The sequence below is a fragment of the Canis lupus genome, chromosome 16 (assembly GCF_003254725.2).
Source record: "Canis lupus dingo isolate Sandy chromosome 16, ASM325472v2, whole genome shotgun sequence".
Classification (NCBI taxonomy): Eukaryota; Metazoa; Chordata; class Mammalia; order Carnivora; family Canidae; genus Canis; species Canis lupus.
Genome location: NC_064258.1, coordinates 21670466 through 21693891, shown reverse-complemented (window position 1 = coordinate 21693891; position 23426 = coordinate 21670466). Strand labels below are relative to the sequence as shown.

The window sequence follows — 23426 nt, the reverse complement described above, 5'->3', positions numbered from 1 at the left end:
TCCATTACGGTCACTTGATTGGTGCTCACATTGGCTGCACACAGTCCCTTTAAGATGAATGCTCTACCCCTTTGGTAATGGTTTCTATTTGCTGTATCAGGGAGTAAGCTCATCAGCTCAGAGTGAGAAGAAATGGTTGGCTCGGGGGTTTTAGGGATAGTTGAGAGGATCCGATATAATCTCATTGGTTAAAAGAAGAGAATGATGTCTAGAGATGAGTAAGAGGGGGTGTTGAGGGTCCAAGTTGGGTTAGAGATCAGCAACTTCAAGTATACTCAGTTGGCTTGGCTGTGTTGTTGTTCTTGTACAGCTCCAACATACTTTGTGCCCTGATGATAGGCCTGGAGTGGTGGACATCTGGATGGATTGATTTTAGAGAGGATATTTCTAAGTGGGTAAAATTTTTAAACTCCAAAGACTAGGTTACTAGGGCTGAATATATAGATGAGAAACCTGCTACTTTCTTATTTTACTTTTTGAATTTACTTATTACACAGAGTGAGAGTGTGTACACACAAGTGAAGAGAGGGACAGAGGGAGAGAGAGAAGCAGACTCTACGGGGCTCCATCCCAGAACCCTGGGATCACGCCCTGAACCAAAGGCAGATGCTTCACTTACTGAGCCACCCAGGTGCCCTGGCATCTGCTACTTTCTGTCTCATAATTCCTGTACTTTTCCACTTAGGAAAAGTATTTCAAAACTACAGCTCAACTCTTGAAATGGTCATTAGCTTAGCACTTAATGAATGCACTTAATTTAGCAAAACTTCCTTTTGATGCCATTATAAAGGGGATAGAACTAATTTTTGTAATTGAAATATAACAATTGCTATTTATTTTGCAGAAAGATGCTTCTGACCCTTTCAGCCTAAATGAATTACTAGATGAATTATCAAGGAAACAGAAAGAAGAGCTATGGCAAAGGCTCAAGAATTTATTAACGGGTGTATTGTTAGAAAGCCCTGTGGCTGAGTGGCAGACGTTGGAAGTCCAGGGTGAAGACATTATGGAAACAGAGCATGAATCAAAAATGGTAGTAGTAATTTTTCAAATAGAAAACCTGTTACCTTTAATTTGTTAAAAAAAAAATATTGTATGTAATTGAATTTTAAGTGATGAAAAAAGCTAGAATTTAAGAAAGAATATTAGGAGTATGTTTATTATAGTTTTACTTTAAACAATTCTGCCCATTATTAATCTGCTATTCAATGTTGCTGTTCTCTTTGGACAACTGACCTGTATTCAAATTTAATTTACTTTTTAGAATAAGCTAGAAGTGTGGGTTAATTTTTATAAAGTTAGTAACATTCACGTTTCTTTTTAAAATTCTATTTTAAGTTGATTTTAAGTCACTTGAATTTGAATTTTTTCATTTGTAGAAAAACAGCATAGAAATAATTCATGCAATTACATGTGTGGTTCTTGCTTCTGTATCTGTAATAAATGAAAGTGAGAACTATGAAGACTTACTGGAATGTGCAGTGATGTTGAATGGTGAGTTGCATTTGTGATATCATGGCATGTTTAGAGGTGGGCATCTACTGGTTCTCTATGGAAGGAGCCAGTCTTCATGTAGAAGCAGAAGTATTAAGGTGTAACTTTGCTTTTAAGCTCTTTTACTTCAGCTAGAAAAGGAGCAAAGAAGTATTCTTTTTTTTTTTTTTAAGTTTTTTTTTTTTTTTTTTTTTTATTCATAAGTGACACAGAGAGAGGGGCAGAGACACAGGCAGAGGGAGAAGAAGGCTCCCTGTGGGGAGCCTGATGTGGGACTCAATCCAAAGACCCCGGGGTCACACCCTGAGCTGAAGGCAGATGCTCAACCCTTGAGCCACCCAGGTGTCCCAAGAAGTATTATTTTAAGGGCTATCCTGATGCACTGATTTAGAATGTAAATTACTGAACAACTGACTGCTGTTCTCAGATTTTCCAGTACGTCTTATTTGACCTATGGGACCAGTGGTAAGAGCTTATTAAGGAAAAATGGTCAGATTATAAATTCCTCAGTTGGTGATTACTGCCAGAAAGTTTCAGTTTAACCAAGCATTTGTGACGCTGCATCATTTTTTAAATATGTTATGAAAGTGACCTGAGAAATAGGTGTTGACAATTAGGGGAACTTTACTATTAAAATTTGTATCATGGTGCTTTTCAGATTTTAATTAAACTGTAGTTTCTAATTTAGGAGGAGCACTAAGAATTAATGAGAATATCTAATTATAAAATACATAAAACTATTTTACAGATATAAAAGATGCAAAAATGATTTTAAGTAATGAGAAGAAAAATCACCTAAGTGTCCTCACTTTCACATTGTAATTAATTCTGTATGACACGCTTTCCCATCAGACTTTGCATTCTTAGTGCTAACACTTAGATGTATGTAGATGTTTTATTCAGAATTCTTGCATTGAAATACAATGTCTGATTAAGATGTTAGCCCTAATCAGTATATAAATAGTTCCCAGTGTTTTGTGAATGTAACCATAGTTTATTTTCAGTCTCCAAATAACTTTTATAAATGATTAGTGCTGATATTGTAGTTGTTTCTAACTTCCCATTAATTCAGGAATTTAACGTGTATGTAATGGCATTCAGATATCTATGGATTATAATTATGAACATATTATTAGTATTTTCATTTCATTCTTGAGCTTTTCAATTAATAAAAGCACTGCAGTTTTTGTATTCATTTTAATAATTCTTTTTTTTTCCATTTTAATAATTCTTTTACTGTTTTTCGCCAGTGAGCCAGAATTTGAGGCCAACTTATGAAGGACAGTTGTAGTGGGTTACTGGTCACCACACCTGACCTGGGTTTGGTGTTGAGTATTACCTGTGGGTGTTGTAGTGCTTACGTTTGGGTAGTATGAATACCTGCCTCTCTTAAACGAGGAGTTTGGACAGTGTGACCCTTCTGAGTCTTACAGTACTAAAATTCTGTATTCTATTGGATCTGCTTTTATAACAGTAGTTAACAGTTTTTTACAAGTTATTATCATTTGTATTCTATAAATAATGTATATAAATTTCTGGCAAGTTAGATGTAAACTAGTGTTTGCTTAGCAAGCCTTTGTGAGTCATGGCACTTTACACTATTGACTCTGAGCTAATATTAGTTTATAGTAATTTACTAATTGAACATTTACTGTGCTCTGTTTTAGGTATTTTATATGCATTACCTGAATCTGAAAGAAAGCTGCAGAGTTCCATTCAGGATTTGTGTGTCACGTGGTGGGAGAAAGGTCTGCCTGCCAAGGAAGATATGGGAAAGACTGCTTTTATCATGCTGTTAAGGAAGAGCCTGCAGACTAAAACAGTATGTTTACTTTTTAAAATAGTGCATGTGTTTATACCAGTTATGAATTATGTTCACTCATAAGTGGCCTGACTGCAGTTGCTTCCTGGGTTAGGGTCTTTTTTAAGATGTTTGGGGGAGGGCAGCAGGCAATGGCTCCACATTGCAGTTTCATGCAGGCTTTCTCCTCTACCTTCCAGGGTGTGTGGTCCTTGCCCTCTCTTACCACTTCATGGTAGCAAGGCGGCTGCTCCACCTCCACTTTGTTGTGTGAGTTCCAGGCTGGAGGAAGAGGCAGGGAAGCAGCAAGGGCCAGACCTCAGAAGTTCTTAACCTATAGCCACATCTATCTGCTGCAGATGGGATTTTGTATATGTGCTGCCGAAGCGAGCACGCAGATGGGATTTTGAAGGGTTACATTGCCACTGTTAGCAAAAGTGGATATTTTTAGTAGCGAAGAAGGGATGAGATAAGTGGGAATGGCTGCCCATCTTAGTGTGGTCCTCTGAGACTGCATAGGATTGGATGTGTGTGGTGAAGGGTGATGGGGCAGGAGTGGTAGAGAAAGTCCTCGGGCCCACGTGGAGGCACCACACCTGTAGGATGTGGGGTCGTGTCAGACTAAAGCCTAGACCTAAAGTTTTAGAGAGCAGGTTTGAGGATTGGATTTAACTTGGTGCATTTCTCAGCCTTTCATCTTTGGTGTGCAGTTAAGATATCCAGAAAGAGAACTGTTTCTGTCCCCTGATCAAGAGAACAAAAGATATTTAATGTTCATCTTAGAAAATTGGGCAAGTGAAGAAGGGAAAATGAGGAAAATGAAATCCTCTGTAATTCCACTACCTAAGGAATTCCCATTTTAGGGATATTTAGGAATTTCTCTTCCTCTTTCTTCCCCTCATACCTTTACTTTCTTATGGCAGATTCTTAGAAATGAGATTCATGGTAAGTGGGTTTGACCTTGATACCCATTGCCAATTTCCTAGCAAGCTTGCACTTCATCACACTCCCACTATCTGGGTCTGTCTCACCATGACCTCCAAGGAGCCGCCAGTTTGATGACAGAAAAGACTGTCTACTCCCACAGTTTGTCATAGGATTGTCATTGTTGGTTTATCTTTTTAAAAACTGTTTTTAAAAAATCATTTTTCCTGTCTTTCTGTTTAGCTTTTATTTTTTATATTTATTTGTTTGTTTGTTTATTTATTTATTTATTTATTTATTTTCTGTTTAGCTTTTAAATCAAGACTTTACTTAATGTCTCTAGTGTTTTACACCTGTGTGGTAGCATGTGGGCGCCACTAGCAGCACAGGGCTATTTAAGTTTCACTTGTAGTGAGGAAAACTAAACACCAGGTCCCTCATCGCATTGGTCACACTTCTGTGCTCTGTAGCCTAACAGGGCTGGTGGCTGCTGCACTCGGCATTGCAGAAACCAGATAGTGCTGCCTATTGGTGCTTCTGTTTGCTTTTGCCATGGTTTTTTCCTTTTTGATGAATAGAGTTGTAATTATTTATTACATAAAGTGTTCTTATTGTAAATTTGAAATGTGACCTTAATTGTTTATTAAAAAACTAACATTTTTCTTTATGTCATTTCTAGGGCACAGACATATGTCGGCTTTGGCGTATTCATCAGGCTTTATATTGCTTTGATTATGATTTAGAGGAAAGTAAAGAAATTAAAGATATGCTACTTGAGTGTTTCATAAGTGTTAAATATATCAAGAAAGAGGAGGTAACCAGGTTTTTTCTCTTTTGGTGTTTCTGTGAACTGCTTTTTAATGGTTGTTTTCCCTGAGTTCATGTAGTTGCTTTTGTACCACACTCAGTGTTCTAATGAAAGAGTCAGCCTAGCTCTCGAGTTGTTATATTTATTGCACATTTTTACCACATAGTAGTATTATGCATACATTTTATAAATTGTTGCTTATTTCATCATTAAATCAGATGGTAATAGGTGGCTGTGAATCCTAGGGGAGCTGGGATTACACTTTAAATTAAGAATGGGGATCCCTGCGTGGCGCAGTGGTTTGGCGCCTGCCTTTGGCCCAGGGCGCGATCCTGGAGACCCAGGATCGAATCCCACATCGGGCTCCTGGTGCATGGAGCCTGCCTCTCTCTCTGCCTATGTCTCTGCCTCTCTCTCTCTCTGTGACTATCATAAATAAATAAAAAATTAAAAAAAAAATAAATAAATTAAGAATGATCGGGGATCCCTGGGTGGCTCAGCGGTTTAGTTGCCTACCTTCGGCCCAGGGTGTGATCCTGGGGTCCCGGGATCATGTGCCACATCGGGCTTCCTGCATGGAGCCTGCTTCTCCCTCTGCCTGTGTCCCTGTCTCTGTCTCCCTCTCTCTCTCTCTCTCTCTCTCTGTATCTCTCATGAATAAATAAATAAATCTTAAAAAAAAAAAAAAGATTGAATGGGAGATGGGCTAGATAGGTGATGGGCATTAAAGAGGGTACTTGCAATGAGCACTGGATGTTGTGTTTAAGTGATGAATCAGACCAGAAACCAATATTGCATGGTATGTTCACTAACAAATTTTTTTCTTAAAGATTTTATTTATTCATGAGGGAGAGAGAGAAAGAGAGAGGCAGAGACACAGGCAGAAGGAGAAGCAGGCTCCATGTAGGCAGCCCGACTTGGGACTCGATCCCGGGACTCCAGGATCATGCCCTGGGCCTAAGGCAGGCACTACACCACTGAGCCACCCAGGGATCCCCTCACGAACAAAATTTTAAAAATAAGGTTGAGAAAGCACTTCCCAGTGGATTGAACGTGACACTCTGCCCTAATCCTGGCTAACTGGCATATACTCAGAACCATCATCACATAATATTCTCAGATTTCTTTTTTTCTGCCATCCAGTCAATCCAAAGAGCAGCTTCTGGCCACTGCTGCATGGTCCGTTTTGGTGGTCATTCCCACATGAGGCTACTGAGCATGTGGACTGTGGCCAGCAAATTATAACCTTCATGGATTCAAAACTTATTATGAAAAAGAATGTAAAATGGCTCATTAGCTATTTTTATATACTTATTACATATTTAAATGGTAATAATTTGGTTATGTTGGCTTAGGTAAATATATTATTAAAATTAATTGAATCTTTTTTCCTTTTATTACTGTGGCTATTAGAAAATTAAAAATTGGGGATCCCTGGGTGGCTCAGCAGTTTGGCGCCTGCCTTTGGCCCAGGGCGCGATCTTGGAGTCCCGGCATCAAGTCCCATGTTGGGCTCCCAGCGTGGAGCCTGCTTCTCCCTCTGCCTGTGTCTCTGCCTCTCTCTCTCTGTCTATCATGAATAAATAAATAAATAAATATTAAAAAAAAAAAGGAAAATTAAAAATTATGGAGTGGCTTGTATAGTTCTCTTGAACAGTTCTGACTTGTTATCTTAGGATTCGGATTTAGTCCTTTACTGAATGTGGACTATATTCCCATGCTAGAAGTGCAAAGAAGAATGTTTATATTACAGAAAATAGCCTTTGTTTGGTCATTGCCTCATACATACATGAGGCAAAAGGAGGAAGTCGCCACTCCTCCCTGAAGTAGGTGAGGAAAGACTTCTTGGATTTGAGGTCCATAAATGAAGGTCCTACAGCTAGTCAGGAGCAAAGACACGGTTTGACCTTGCTTTGCTTGCTCGAGCATACCCTCTCCAGCTAGAGAGGTTAAAAGGGCCATATGTGGTCACTGATCATACTGACCAGATCCCTGTCTGCTCACCTACTAGATGGTGGCCTTAATGAGACTACTTTGAACCTTGTGTTTCCTTCTGTAAAATAGGAAGCACAGTGGTTCTTTGTCACAGTTCCAGAGGGACAAAGTGCCGTGCATACATGCCTAGAGCCATTAGCATAGCGCCTGGCAGGTTCTGAGCACGTGGGAGGTATTCCAACTGCTCATTGCTGTTACCAACTCATCGTCGTTGGTAAAGACGCCTCAGGCCTGTGCCCTCAGCACCTCCAGGACTGTGGTAGAGTGTGAGGCTCAGAGCCAAGCAGCAGAGGGGGCCAGACAAGTCAGTTCCACTTACAGTGACTTGTACATAGTGGGTGCTGACCTGCATGTCAGCCTGTGTGTGTGTGGAGGTGCAATTGGTAGTACAGGCATAAACGTATGTCTCTTTTAACACTCCCCCCTTTTTTTTTTAAATTGATGTCTTTTGAATTTATGATATCTAAACTTAGTTTCCTAATGAGTCCTTACTTTGGTTAGTTCATTCTGGATAAATGACAAATATCTTGTGCTATCATGTCAAGTACTTATAGTAAATACTTTTTAAGTATTAAAAAGTATTACCCATGCCTTTTGCAAGCATGGGTGCCCTGCTATTTATATCAAAGTGTGTTGCATTTCTATGGGATTCCAGAGACAGTACTGGTGGACTGGTAAGCAGTAAAGAGGTGAGGGTATTGTTTGCAGGAAAAGTTTTAGATATATTTTATGTGCTGTATAGAGTGTAAGAATCGTATTACTGCTTTTTAGGGCCATGTGTCATCTAGTAGTATGCATATAAACTAACACGGGGACTGTGTGTATTTGAAAATTCTAGTTTGGCAGATACTAAGCCTCTTCACAAGTCCTCACTTTTCTCATTTATAAAAGATGAAATGAAGGATTCTTTGATCTTAGCTAATGTAGACAGAGCCAGAATGAAATGTTTGTGGAGCATTTACAAATTGAGCTACTGAGCAGTATGGGACATGTCTGTGCAGTCCTGTGGCTGAGCACAGGAGATCAGTGCTGGACCCTCCAGAGGGGAGATCCTTTTGTCGTGGCCCTGCTCCTGAGCTCTATCCTAGACTCCAACACCCCCATTGAGGCCCTGAGTTGTAGTTATATATGCTTCCTTCACTGAGAATAACAGACTTTTCTGTTACTAACATCCAAGGAATTGTTTCCTTTTTAGTTATCTGAACTTTTTATTTGGTTGCAACATTGTATCTTATTTTTTTTTATAGGGAAGAAGATTTCTTAGTTCACTCTTCATTTGGAATGTAAATTTTATTAAAATGATCCACGAGACCGTTAAAAACCAGTTACAGGGGTTACAAAAGTAAGTATTGAGGGCAATTGGTATTTTGTGTTGTCTTGATGATTTTAGAATATGGTATTTGACCTGACTTTTAAAGTTATATTAATTGGGACACCTGGGTAGCTCAGCGGTTGAGCATCTGCCTTCCGCCCAGGGTGTGATCTTGGAGTCCCCGGATGAAGTCCCACATCCAGCTCCCTGCATGGAGCCTGCTTCTCTCTCTCTGCCTGTGTCTCTGCCTCTCTCTGTGTCTCTCATGAATAAATAAAATCTTAAAAAAAAATAGTTATATTAATGTATTGGAAGCTTTAAAAATTATCTCTTAGATTATATTATTTGTGATGTACTGTTTTTACTATGTGTTGTTTTTAACTACATATTATGTATTATTGTATCACTGTATAGTTTTTTCCCCGCTGTAGGAAGTCATTTTCAGTAATGACATTTAAGTTAAGATTTTAACTCGTGGTCGTTCTTTAAATAGTCAAAATATTTACCAGTTAAATCTTAGTCTCAATTGCAGTATGGACATGGACACGGAATAAATTCCAGGTCACAAGTACTTCTGATACCATTTTTTTTTTTTAAGATTTTATTTATTCATTCATAAGAGAGAGACAGAGACACAGGCAGAGGGAGAAGCAGGCTCCATGCAGAGAGCCAGATGTGGGACTTGATTCTGGGTCTCCAGGATCACACCCTGGGCTGAGGGCAGGCGCTAAACTACTGAGCCACCCAGGGATCCCCTTCTGATACCATTTGAATGTAATGTCTACTTTCCTGTTTACTGTGGACTGAGCTATGTGGTTGGGTGGGAAGAGTCCTGCAGTCAAAGAGTCTAGGGATGCATGCACAAGTCGGAGCTCTCAGCCTCTTAGAACCTCACAGCAGTTGGAGCTGTCACGGTGAATGTTTGAATGTTTTCTGTTTGCCAGGTGTAGGGTTCAGTGCGTAATCTGCTCTGCAGCTGAGTACTTAGTGTGCATTTTCAAATGGAATCCTTCAACTGTTGAGGTGGGCTTGGTTGCTGAGTTTCCCTCTGTCAGGCAGCTAGCTTTGGTTAAGTACTGAGCTGAGATTTGACTCTGACTCAATGACAGAGCTCCTGCTGTTTGCTAGAATGCTTTCTCCTCCTGTTTCCCTACTGGCAGAATATTGGGGTTGAACTAAGGGGCTCAAACTCATGACTTCGAGATCCAGGAGTCCCTGGCTCTGTCAGAAAAACAAAATAAATAATAAACTTAAAAAAAAAAAAAGTGTAGGGGATCCCTGGATGGTTCAGCGGTTTAGCGCCTGCCTTTGGCCCAGGGCGTGGTCCTGGAGTCCCGGGGCGTCGGGCTCCCAGCATGGAGCCTGCTTCTCTCTCTGCCTGTGTCTGCCTCTCTCTTTGTGTCTCATGAATAAGTAAAATCTTAAAAAAAAAAAAAAAGAAAAAAAAAAGTGTAGTGGTTTGAACATGCATTAACTTTCTTTTTTTCCCATAGATCTTTGATGGTATACATTGCAGAAATTTATTTCAGAGCTTGGAAAAAGGCCTCAGGAAAAATATTGGAGGTATTTTCATTTTATTAAATGTTAACATTCATTTTTGTTGTATTCTAGTAAATAATAAGTTGTCATGGATAGTCATTTAATATGTGTTGATGCTCTTTGTCAAAATAAAGTCAGATAATGAGACTCCATGGGATGGAGACTTCATTCTCATTCCCACAAATGTTCATGCTCAGTCTGAGACCCAGGATTCCTGCCACTCATTGAGATGTGTGGTTTGAGTGAAATCAAGATTTGCCCCATATCATTTTGGTAGGTTTATTGGATCTGTAATGTCCACCCACCTGTAGCTGCCATGCACTGGGAATGTGCCTAGTCTGAGTTGAGACGTGCTATAAGTGTAAGAAACACACCAGATTCTGAAGACATAGTGGGGGAAGAAGAATGTAAAATATCTCATGGGATCCCTGGGTGGCGCAGCGGTTTGGCGCCTGCCTTTGGCCCAGGGCGCGATCCTGGAGACCCGGGATCGAATCCCACGTCGGGCTCCCGGTGCATGGAGCCTGCTTCTCCCTCTGTCTGTGTCTCTGCCTCTCTCTCTCTCTCTCTCTCTCTCTCTCTCTGTGACTATCATGAATAAATAAAAAAAATAAAAAATAAAAAAATAAAATATCTCATGAATGTTGTTTTAAAAATACTGCTTGCATGTTGAAATGATAGTGTTTTGGCTATATTGGGCTGAACAAAATACATTACTACAATAATTTTGCTTGTTTCTTTGTTTTTAATATTGCTATGAGAAAGTTTTTATTTATGATTTTATTTACTTGACACAGAGAGAGAGAGAGAGAGAGCACAGGCAGGGTGAGCTGCAGGCAGAATGAGAGGGAGAAGCAGACTCCCCACTGAGCAGGGAGCCTGAGGTGGGGCTCCATCCCAGGACCCTGCGATCATGACCTGAACTGAAGGCAGATGTCTAAATGACAGAACCTCCCAGGCACCCCACCACTAGAAAATTTAAAATTGAGTTTGTGGTTAGGGTTCTGTTTCTGTTGGGCTTTTTTGCTCAGGAACCTCAAACTACCTCTTTCAGTTACATTATTGTTGAGAAATTAAAGACATTTGTTTTGAATTACGGCTAACCTTGAATGACTGTGGAATATCTATCTGCATTATGAAGATGTGGCTGTGTAATTCACAATCACAGTAAGGCTCAAAGGCTCTTTTGGAAAAATATCAGAATACTTTTTGTCAATATCCTTTGTGTTTTTCTTATACTAGTCTGTCAAACATGTTTTCTTTCTGAGAGTAAAATTTTTAATCTAAGTCAGAGAGGGGAGCAGGCCCTGAGCTGGTGGGTTGGGGAGAGCTTTACTGATCTCTGGAGCTTCCTTCTGTCCACTCCGCTCCTGTGCAGCTTAAACTTGGTTTATCACTGACTTCCACTTCTAGAAGAGGAAATGATCTCTCATATCCCCTGCTGACAGCATCTACAGTCATTTTGCAGTGTAAAAGTTTTTGGAGGAAGGGACAAAACCAGGACATTGCTATACATTTTTGCAGTTTTATTATTCATGACATTTGTTCATAGGAAAGAATATTGGTCCCCCTTTTCTCTAATAGTGGATTTATTTGTTTGTTTACTTAAAGATTTTAGTTATTTATTCATGAGAGGACAGGCAGAGACACAGGCCGAGGAGAAGCAGGCTCTCTGCAGGGAGCCTGATGCAGGGCTGGATCTTGGAACTCCAGATCAACTGCTGAGCCACCCAGGTGTACCTCCAATAGTGGTTTTAAAAATAAATGTTGGGCAGCCCGGGTGGCTCAGCGGTTTAGCGCTGCCTTCAGCCCAGGGCGTGATCCTGGAGTCTTGGTATCGAGTCCCGCGTTGGGCTCCCTACATGGAGCCTGCTTCTCCCTCTGCCTGTGTCTCTGCCTCTCTCTCTCTGTCTTTCTCTGTCTCTCATAAGTAAATAAATAAAAAAAGATAAAAAATAAAAATAAATGTTTGTAGGGGTGCCTGGCTGGCTCTGTTGGTGGAATGTGCAACTCTTGATTTCTAGTTGTGGGTTTGAGCCCTGTATTGGGTGTAAAGATCACTAAAAATAAATAAATTCCGTTTAAAAAAAATGTAATAGTTGCACACATAATTGTTTGATCGAATCTGTACTGAATTTTAGTGCAGCTCTGTACTTCTCAGGCTCGGCTTCCCTCTTCCTCCCTCCCTTCCAATTTTTCAAGCAAGTTCCAAATAGGACATCTCATATCTATGTGCTTCAGTATGCATCTCTAAGGAATATGGTTATATACGGCCTTTAACATACTTAACAAAATTAACATTTTCCGGGTATTTTTTTTAAAACATTTAAATTTCTCTGCTTTGTTTCAAAAATGTCTTTTTATAGTTTTTTTAGGGAAACAGGATCCAATAAGTCTATGGCATTTCCTTGTTACGTCATTTAAATCTCTCAGAGCATTCCTCCCTCTCTCCTTTTGTGTTTTTAAAACCTGTGCCCCGCGTGAATATGTTGAAGAAACTGGGTCGGTTGTCCTGTAGAATGTCCATATTCTGATAGTTAACTCTAAAGGTTCAACTTTTGTGGCACAAATACTTAGTAGGTAGTGCCATGTATCCCATGTCAGCGTGTGGTTCCCCGTAGGTAGTGATGCTAAGATTAGTGGCTTCAGGTGAAGGAAGTATTTTCAGAGATAATAAAGAGGGCTAATAGTAGTAACAGGCTTTCCTAATGTCCTTCCCTAAAGCCATGGGAACCTAGGGCTTGGAGGCAGAGTCCAGGGTAACGGACCAGAGGATCCGCAGGGGATTTCGGCTGCTCCCTGTGGTTGGGTCTGCCTTCTCTGCCCAGTTCTGGAGGTTGTAGGTGTTGTGGGCTAACCGAAGAGCTCCCTACAGCCAACTCCCTACTGCCCTCCATGGAAGCCCTGAAAGATGTTGTTTCAGGCACTTTGGAGTCCTTGTCCCCATCTTGAGGGTAGTTCAGCGTCAGCTCTGGGGAGGCTCTTGGAACAGACTCAGTCCCTAGGTCGTCTGGTTCAGGATGACTCAGAAGAGAGGCCCTCAGGGCATGCTCAGGCTCTGAGCCATCTGGCTTGAACTAGCCTCAGGTGGTAGGGAGAAGCTTGCTGTGCCACCTGGCACAGATTTGGTATTTCATCAAACAAGGTAGAAGAAACCAAAGGAATATCAAAACTAAAGGGATTCCAAGAGGTATAGATTTGAAATAGGAGTGCTCTGAGTGAGGGATCCTGGTGCTTTCCCTCATGATCTAGAGGACCCGTGGAGCCGCCTCAGCAGCTACGCTGCCTGTCCTGACCTCTGTCGGAGCACGTGCGCCAAGTACTAACAATGTGTTTGCCATTCCAGACCATTGAAAACAGCTGCATCCAGGACTTCATGCACCACGGGATCCACCTTCCACGCAGGTCTCCTGTGCACTCTAGGGTGCGTGAGGTAAGCAAACCATTGTGGTGCTAGTCATGGATTTTTTGATAAAGCTGATAAGTCCTAGCTTTGTTTTTAGATTATTGTTTTTGTTAAATTTAAAAATTAAGTTAACCCCTCTCATGCATCAGCCTAAAGGACTTTCTCAGAGTCTTAGTATTTGGTATCTGGCAGTTTTAACTAGAAGAAAGGTATGTTATTGAGAGTCAGAACTTTTTTCAAATAATCTTTAAATTCTTTGACATAAAAATGTTCAGAATCATTACTGTCTAACTGCCATACCACTTTTTCAAAAACAATATTTGGAATTATTTTTATTACTTATTTTCATATGTTAAATTTTCATTTTGATATTCTGTAAACCAAATGGAATAAATGTTTGGATAGTTTCTTGTGTGTGTTTTTTTTCTTTTTTAATTTTTATTTATTTATGATAGTCACACACACACACACACACACACACACACAGAGAGAGAGAGAGGCAGAGACACAGGCAGAGGGAGAAGCAGGCTCCATGCACCGTGAGCCCGACGTGGGATTCGATCCCGGGTCTCCAGGATCGCGCCCTGGGTCAAAGGCAGGCGCTAAACCACTGCGCCACCCAGGGATCCCCTCTTGTGTGTTTTTAAAAGCTAATCTCAGGGGTGCCTGGCTGGCTCAGTCAGTAGAGCATGTGATTTTTTTTTTTTAAGATTTTATTTATTTATTCATGAGAGACACATAGAGGAGGCAGAGACACAGGCAGAGGGAGAAGCAGGCTCTTTGCAGGGAGCCTGATGTGGGACTTGATTTCCAGACCAGGATCACGCCCTGAGCCGAAGACAGATGCTGTACTGCTGAGCTACCACGGCATCCCCAGAGAATGGGATTCTTGATGGCAAGGTCATGAGTTTGAGCCCCATCCATGTGTAGCATAGAATTTACCCAAAACAAATTTAAAAAATTTTTTAAAGCTAGTCTCAGAATTTAGATGTGAATTTTATACTTACATTGTAAATGATCTGACTAAATGAGGCTTTATTTTCAATGTCTTAATGACACTGATAGGTGTTTGATAATAATAATGATCTTGGCAGATGGAATTGGGAAATGTGGTCTGTTTAGGACACAGGGTCAGTATCCTGAACCAGGAGTGATGCCTTGTGTGTTTGCTGTTAGTTTTGGCAACTGTGTATCAAGAAGCTAAATGAATAAAGACTTACCTTTTTAGTGTAGTGAAATTACTATTATTTATAGAATGTAAACATACATTAATTATATTAAGCTTGAAAGGATAAGGAAACATTTCTTTACATTATTGATACTTTACTTTGAGTTATCCAAAGATAAACCCAGAGATAAATATATCTAGTTGATGCTTGACCTCCAGCCCCAATGACACACAATCCTAGTGTGGCTTCAGTAGGTTGTAGGTCAGCTTGGGTCATTTATTTGGCGTTTCAGATTCTCTCTCTCTCTCTTTTTTTTTTTTTTTTTTAATATTTTATTCATTTATTCATGAGGGATAGAGAGGCAAGATTCTCTTTAATCATAAAGAATGATAGCATGTTAAATTAGATAAATTTGTGATGTTGATTGCTTCCTTCTTAGTACCAAATAAGTTAAGACTTTTTCCCCTAAGGCTTCTTTTGATATTTGATTTTCTGCTCTGGTAATCTGAGTAATTAAGATATTATAAGTATAGATATCACTGATTGGTAAACTATGGGAAAATACATAGAATTAAAAGGAAGAGCATTAATTATATTTCACTTTTTGAATGCAGTATGTTCCTGGACTTTTAATTCTTATTGTTGCTTACAACACATTGTAGCTTCTTCCTCAAATCCCTTTTTTGGGTAAACATCACATTTCTATAATAAATTATTTTACTGATATGTTGAAAGAAGGTTTAGGAAATGCTTCAGACATTTGAAAGTAAAAATCCCTATACTGTTGATGAAAATCTTCTAACATTAGGTATTTGGGGTTTTTTTAAGATATTTTTTATTTATTTGAGAGAATGAGAGCACACAAGCAGGGGGAGCAGCATAGGGAGAGGGAGAAGCAGGCTCTCCGCTGAGCAGGGAGCCTGACATAGGGCTCCATTCTGGGTCTCTGGGATCATGACTTGAGCAAAGGCAGATGCTTCAGGCAGACTGAGCCACCCAGGCACCCCTAAAATTAGGTGCTTTTAATGGTTGCCTAACTCTGGGAATATATACTAAAGCCCACTGAATTATGTACTTTAAAAGAGTGACTTTCATGGTTTGTGACTTATAACAATAAAATTGTTTAAAAATCTTCCTGTACACATTCAATGCAATCCCTATCAAAATACCATGGACTTTCTTCAGAGAGTTGGAACAAATAATCTTAAGATTTGTGTGAAATCAAAAAAGACCAAATAGCCTGGGGAATATAGAAAAAGAAAACCAGAGCCGGAGGGCATCACAATGCCGGATTTAAGTTGTACTACAAAGCTGTGATCATCAAGACAGTGTGGTACTGGCACAAAAACAGACACACAGATCAAGAGAACCCAGAAATGGGCCCTCAACTCTATGGTTAACTAATATTTGACAAAGCAGGAAAGACTATCCACTGGAAAAAGGGCAGTCTCTTCAATAAATGGTGCTGGGGAAATTGGACATCCACATGCAGAAGAATGAAACTAGACCACTCTCTTGCACCATACACAAAGATAAACTCAAAATGGATGAAAGATCTAAATGTGAGACAAGAATCCATCAAAATCCTAGAGGAGAACACAGCCAACACCCTCCTTGAACTTGGCCACAGTAACTTCTGGCAAGATACATCTATGAAGGCAAAGGAAACAAAAGCAAAAATGAACTATTGGGACTTAAGAGAAAAAGCTTCTGCATAACAAAGTAAACAGTCAACAAAACTAAAAGACAACCTACAGAATGGGAGAAGATAATTGCAAATGACCTATCAGATAAAGTGCTAGTTTCCAAGATCTATAAAGAACTTATTAAACTCAACAGCAGAGAAACAATCCAATCATGAAATGGGCAAAAGACATGAACAGAAATTTCACCAAAGAAGACATAGACATGGCCAACAAGCACATGAGAAAATGCTGTGCATCACTTGCCACCAGGAAAATACACATCAAAACCACAATGAGATACCACTTCACACCAATGAGAATGGTGAACATTAACAAGACAGGAAACAACAAATGTTGGAGAGGATGTGGAGAAAGGGGAACTCTCTTGCACTGTTGGTGGGAATGTGAACTGGTACAGCCACTGTGGAAAACTGTGTGGAGGTTCCTCAAAGAGTTAAAAATAGATCTGCCCTATGACCCAGGAATTGCACTGCTGAGGATTTACCCCAAAGATATAGATGGAGTGAAAAACTGAGACACCTGCATCCCAAAGTTCATAGCAACAATGTCCACAATAGGCAAACTGTGGAAGGAGCCTTGGTGTCCATCGAAAGATGAATGGATAAAGAAGATGTGGTCTCTGTATACAATGGAATGTTACTCAGCCATTAGAAACGTGATTCAACGTGGATAGAACCTGGAGGGTATGATGCTGAGTGAAGTAAGTCAATTGGAGAAGGACAAACATTATATGGTTTCATTCATATGGGGAATATAAAAATAGTGAAAGGGATTAAAGGGGAAAGGAGAGAAAATGAGTGGGAAAAATCAGACAGGGTGATAGAACTTGAGAGACTCTTAACCCTGGGAAGTGAACAAGGGGTAGTGGAAGGGGAGGGGGACAGGGTGACTGGGTGATGGGCACTGAGGGGGGCACTTGACAGGATGAGTGCTGGGTGTTATAGTATATGTTGGCAAATCGAACTCCAATAAAAAAAGTTATACAAAAAAAATCTGTAAGGAGCATTTGTGTGGCTCATTCAGTTGAGTGTGTGACTCGTGGTCTCAGCTTTGATCTCAGGATCATAGGTTCAAGCCCTGAGTTGAGCTCCAGGTTGGACATGGAGCCTACAAAATAAATAAATGAATGAATAAATGAATAAATACCTACCAACCTACCTTTCTGTAAAGTGAGTATACGATTGATACCAAAACTTGATAATATTTTACACGCAAAAGAACTGTAGTATAATATCACCACCGTCAATACAATTTTCTACATAAAAAATTAACAATCAGAAAATAATCCCCAGACTGTAGTTCGTTTAGGATAAAGTTGATTCAGGTTCAAACACTTAAAGTATAACCTATTGTTGGATAGCTTAACTTAGTTTTTATTTTCCACTTTTCACTAATAGAATTTTAGTTCTAAAGAAGAGTGGTGAATTAAGGAATTTTGGCAAAACTGAGTTGCTGGAGACAAGAGTCTGAAGAGTTATGGGAAGACTGGCTAGTGAAGAGGGCAATAGGACAAAGTAGTGGATGCTGAGTGTACAGCCCATCCTTTGATTGTTCCTAAGCTTGGGGATGATCAATATCTAAGTTAAGCTGGTACGGTAAAGGCCCACAGAGCAGTGACACCCATTTTGAGATATATGCATGTTTCAGATGCTCTTCAAGGTTCTTCGAACCAGACACTTGTAGCCAGCTCATTTTGGAACCAGAAGGGGCTATAGAAACCATTCAGGCTGACTCCTTTACACACACTCCTCCTCCACTTCACCTTGAAGGTCAGAGGTCTCTGAACTCATTTTGAGGTTATTTGACTTTTGGTAGAAGGGTAGAAACTATGACCCAAAGTCATTGATCTTTGTTTCTTCATAGGCTTCTTTCCATGTGATTTCTCTCATGTGTTTAGTACAGTCAATATCTATTGTTATATCTTCTCTTAGGGAAGAGTTGTCAAGACTTGTGAAGCATGAGGGCCTGTTTTGGTGTAGAGGACAACCTGCCCTCTCTGTTCAAAGTAGGATCTTAAATGCTGTTTTTGAAAACATTACCTTTCTTTCTTTCTTTTCTTGGATCTCAGGTGCTGAGTTATTTTCATCATCAAAAGAAAGTTCGTCAGGGAGTGGAAGAGATGCTTTACAGATTGTATAAACCCATCCTTTGGAGAGGACTAAAGGTACACCTATTAAATACTCCATCCATGTTAAGAATGTGCTCATTATGCTTTTGAATTTATTGTGCTGTAATTCAGGCTTGTGATAAGGCAGTATAAATGACACTGGAAGCTGGGGGCTTTCTGAAGTTTGGGACACTTTTTTTTTTTTTTTTTTTAAGATTTATTCATGAGAGGCACACAGAGAGGCAGAGACACAAGCAGAGAGAGAGAAGAGAGAAGCAGGCTCCATGCAGGGAGCCCAATGTGGGACTTGATCCCCGGACTCCAGGATCATGCCTGAGCCGAACATAGACGCTCAACCGCTGAGCCACCCAGGCATCCCTGGGACAAATGTTTTATTCTTGTATTAAAAACATTTTTAGGCCTATTAGACTGGGAATCTGAATTGGTTTAGTGCAGATTCCACAGTAGGAAGGGCATTTGTCATGCCATATAAACCAGCAGAGGTGTTGAGGTTCTGTATAGCTGAGCTGGGCCATCCTGGCTCTCAGAACCTTCTGCTGATGACTGAGACACAGAATCACAGCTGTCGGGGAGTGATGGAATTAACATGAATGATTTTCTACATGGTAAACCTAGTGTTTCTGTTTCTTAGTGACATAAGATGAGCTTTGAGATGAGGAATTGGGTCTTTATTTTTTTTTTTAAAGATTTATGTATGTATTTTAGAAAGAGTGTGTGCATCTGTAGGGAGGGGCAGAGGAAGAGAATCTCAAGCAGACTCCCACTAAGCAGGGAGTCTTACCCCGGGCTCAATCTCACAACCTATGAGATCATGACCTGAGCTGAAAGCAAGAGTTAGAGGCTTAACCAACTGCACCACCAAGGTGCCCCAAAAACATGTGGTTTGTACCCTCTTTCCGTCTTTCTTTTCTTTTCTTTTCTTTTCTTTTCTTTTCTTTTCTTTTCTTTTCTTTTCTTTTCTTTTCTTTTCTTTTCTTTTCTTTCTTTTCTTTTCTTTTTTTCTTTTCTCTGTCTTTCTGTCTTTCTTCCTGTCTTCCTTTCTTCCTTTCTTCCTTCCTTTCTTTCGTAGGCTCCACGCATGGAGCTTGAACTCATGACCCTGAGATCAACACCTGAGCTGAGATCAAGAGCCAGATGCTTAACCGACTGAGCCAGCCAGGTGCCCCCAGGTCTTTTAATATCTGTCCTTACTGAGCCAAGGGTTTGGTTTAGCCCATGGATTGTCTAAGTTTGGTCAGTTTAAAGGTTGTAATTGTCTTTAATATGTAAGTAAGTCTATATTGAGATACTTAGAACCATTTAGGAAATCTATATTGAAGCCTTTGAATGTTTGCTCTTTGGATTCTGAAACACTCTTTCCTTATTCCAGGCCCGAAACTCTGTGGTCCGGTCAAATGCTGCCCTACTGTTCATTGAAGCATTTCCTATTAGAGATCCAAATTTCAATGCTATTGAAATGGATAGTGAAATTCAGAAACAGTTTGAAGAACTCTATGTATGTATTGCATGTGACTGAGTCCCCTATGATGTCAGCTATATCTGGGCCTGTTGTGGGTCCTGGCCCCCTCCTCCCCCACCCCCACCACTCCATAACTACCTGTGTGCTGCCCTCTGATGGCAGGCTTTCTAGATCTTGACACTTCATAGAAATCCATGTTCTTCCTGGTGCCTTCTCTCACAGTGTGGACCCAATAGTTTTATTCTTTTTGTCACCTTTGGAACATCTAATTATTTATTACTCTGTATAATTTTAAATGTTTTCCCTGTCTTCTTGTGTCCCCAGCACGGAGGCGGTATAATATGTAATTATAGTAGATTCCCAGATTTGATGCTACTTCTCTATAATTGTTATCACTTTTGGCAAGCCACTAACTTTTCTGTCTTTATCTGTGAATCGGGGATGTTGGTATTGCCTGCTCTCAAGTTGTGGGGTAGTGTGGATGAACAAACACTGGTGATGTTTTAAGGCAAGCCTGTGAATAATGCCTGCTGCAATAGATTTTTCAAACGACTGATTTTTCTTTTTTTTTTTTTTTTTTTTTCTGACTGATTTTTCAAATGAGACTTTAGAGCATTAGGATGCCACATTTATTTCCAAAGATACATGGATCTTCTTCATCCGGCTGGAAAGTGCTATCCTCTGTCTATTCCTCTACCTTCCCTTACATTTTCAGGGCTTCCTAACACAAGCTAAAAAATATTATTTATTGTCCTAGTTAGTAGAATAAAATTTTAGGAAGTGATAGCAAAAATGCCATGATAAAGGTGGTTAACCATGGCATTCCTAAAATACTTCCTTTTGTTGGTTTGTTTTTTAAGGTTCAGGATTTTTTTTTTTTTTTTTTTTTTTTTTTTTAAGAGAAAGGGAGCTAGCACGAATTGGGGGAGGGACAGAGGAAGACAGAGAAGCAGACTCCCTACTGAATGCAGAGCCTGACATGAGGCTCAGTCCCAGGACCCCGAGATCATGACCCAGCCAAAGTCAGATACTTAACTGACTGAGCACCTTGCTGCCTGTTTGTTTTTGATTTAATGAAAAATCTCAGGCATGCAACAAGTTGAAATAATAGTATAATGAATATGTATAGACTTGGCTCTTTGTATGCACATACATATATACATATGTGCACACGTGTGCATATACGTACATACACACCTCCATACAGACACACATCTAAAATGAACAGTCATTGGTATTTTGCTTTAAGTGCCTTATTTGCATGTATATTTATGTAAAATTCCCCTTGAGAATCATTAATTTTGTGGGGCTAATGTTGGTAGGCAAATCAAAGCTAGATTTTGGTAGTTTTTAGCCAAAAAATCTATGAAAACGTTTATTTTTCCTTTTTTAGTAGAGATTTTATTTTATTTATTTGAGAGAGACAGAGAGAGCATGAGCCAGAGGAGGGGCAAAGAGGGGGGAGAAGCAGTCTCCCTGCTGAACAGGAAGCCTGACTTGTGATTTGATCATGACCTGAACTGAAGTCAGGCACTTAACTGACTGAGCCACCCAGGTGCTCCAACTTTTGCTCTTTTTAACTCAGGTGTCCAAATCTGTGAACCACTGTTGTTTTTAAATGTGTAAGTGTCTGCCTTGGATGTGGTGATGGAGTGTGTGCTGCCAGTTTTCTACAGTACCTGCCATTTCACACATGCACAGGGAGGGTATGGCCCCCATGCTCCTGAGCAGAACACGTGCAAGCAAACTATAGATATCTTGCTGGGGACCTCCTTAGCCCTAGTGCTGGGCAGCAGCACACATAGCGATGGAGAGCATGGAGCCACACATTTTGTTTTGAATCCCACTTAATAAGTTTGGTCTTCATCAAATTGCATAACCTCTCTCTAGTCCTGTTTTTTCTTTAAAATTAGAAATAATATTCTGTAGGATTGTGACAAGGTCTCAATGAAAAATTGTAAGTGAAACATTTAGCTTAGTCCTAGCATTAAGATGACTAATGGTTATAGGTAAAAGGGATTTAGAGTACACTTATCTTTATAAGCACCGAGTACACTTATCTTTATAAGCACCTCTCTCTCCCCCTATGTCTATCATGAATAAATAAATAAAATCTTTAAAAAATAAATAAATAAATAACGATGTGGAGTACTTTTAAAAAAAATGAAAAGAAAAATAAATTATATATAGGAATGGAGATTCTTTAAATTTTTTTTTTTTAATTTATTTACGATTGTCACACACACACACACACACACACAGAGAGAGAGAGAGAGGCAGAGACACAGGCAGAGGGAGAAGCAGGCTCCATGCACCGGGAGCCCGACATGGGACTCGATCCCGGGTCTCCAGGATCGCGCCCTGAGCCAAAGGCAGGCGCTAAACCGCTGCGCCACCCAGGGATCCCGGAATGGAGATTCTTAATAGAGAAAATACCTAAAAGAAATGCCAAATCTCTGTTAGATTCTAACAGGTAAGCCGTATTAAAACTAGAATGCAGTCATCTATATTCAGATTAATCATTGTTAATTTTGTTTTTGTTTTGTTACCTATTAAAAAATAAAAATTACCTAATGTTAGGAGCACCCAGCTGGCTCAGTTGGTGGAGCATACAACTTTGGATCTCAGGGTCATGAGTTCCAGCCCCAGGTTGAGTGTAGAGATTACTTAAAATCTTTTTAAAAAAATTATTAAATGATATTTTATTTGAATAGAAAGGAAGAAAAAACTAAAAGATGATTGAAGTTAAATGTTTTTTCAGAACAAGAATTAAGTTCTAAATGATTCCTCTAAGTTTAACAGATAGAAAACACCAATGGTATAGTTGTTTAAAATTATGTATTTCTGGGCAGCCCTGGTGGCCCCGTGGTTTAGCGCTGCCTTCGGCCCAGGGTGTGATCCTGGAGACCCTGGATCGAGTCCCATGTTGGGCTCCCTGCATGGAGCCTGCTTCTCCCTCTGCCTGTGTCTCTGCCTCTCTCTCTCTCTCTGTGTGTCTCTCATGAATAAATAAATAAAATATTAAAAAATAAAATTATGTATTTCTTAGTGGAGATGGGTTTGTGTATTTCAAGTAGCAAAACTTAGCAGTCTCATAAAAATGAGATATCAATGTCTAAATGGGTTTTTAAAATAATAGTTTCAAAATTGAACATAATAATAGTCTCTGCTCCAGCAGAAAATGACTGGTGTGTGAGCAACATATCCTGTGGAGGCTGTGAATCACTTCTGGGGGTGAAATGAACCCGTGGGCAGTCATCAGAGCTTTAGGAGCTGAAATAGTTTCCATCAGCCCTGCTCTGCAGCAGGGCATTTTTTGGAGGCATAGATTTCTGAGTATTTGAATCCCAAAGTATTATTTTTTTCCCCTAACACCTAATTTGTAGTTTGGCCAGATCAAGAGAATTTTTTTATGTTCAAAATCATTTTTTTCTAGGACTGTTAAAATAGTCTGTATTGTTTTCTAGCATCAAGTGTTTCTGAAACTTTCAGGATGTTTTTCTCTTTTTTTTTTTTTGTTTTTTTTTTTGTTTTTTTGTTTTTTTTTTTGTTTGTTTTTCTCTTTTTTAAGAGATTGGACAATAATAGTCTCTAAAGTTCTTTTTTTTTTTTTTTAAGATTTTATTTATTTATTCATGAGAGACACACAGAGAGAGGCAGAGACATAGGCAGTGGGAGAAGCAGG

The 23426-nt window shown here is 39.7% G+C and overlaps 1 protein-coding gene across 14 annotated transcripts in view; it reads left to right on the top strand.

Annotated features, from left to right (window-relative positions):
- NCAPG2 (non-SMC condensin II complex subunit G2) overlaps nucleotides 1-23426 on the top strand; it is a 63646-nt gene that overhangs the window by 4208 nt on the left and 36012 nt on the right. For 13 of the 14 annotated variants that reach the window (XR_003137523.3, XR_007402641.1, XM_049094868.1 and 10 more), the window contains 9 exons: nucleotides 845-1033; nucleotides 1380-1494; nucleotides 3162-3316; nucleotides 4899-5033; nucleotides 8270-8364; nucleotides 9828-9897; nucleotides 13220-13306; nucleotides 18223-18318; nucleotides 19652-19777. Coding sequence is in view for 12 of the 14 variants with exons in the window: in XM_049094868.1 (XP_048950825.1) it covers nucleotides 845-1033; nucleotides 1380-1494; nucleotides 3162-3316; nucleotides 4899-5033; nucleotides 8270-8364; nucleotides 9828-9897; nucleotides 13220-13306; nucleotides 18223-18318; nucleotides 19652-19777 (1068 nt within the window). In the remaining 2 variants the exon portion in view is untranslated. Of the gene's footprint in view, nucleotides 1-844; nucleotides 1034-1379; nucleotides 1495-3161; nucleotides 3317-4898; nucleotides 5034-8269; nucleotides 8365-9827; nucleotides 9898-13219; nucleotides 13307-18222; nucleotides 18319-19651; nucleotides 19778-23426 lie in introns of those variants that run through there. The other variant, XM_049094871.1, reaches the window with a different exon arrangement.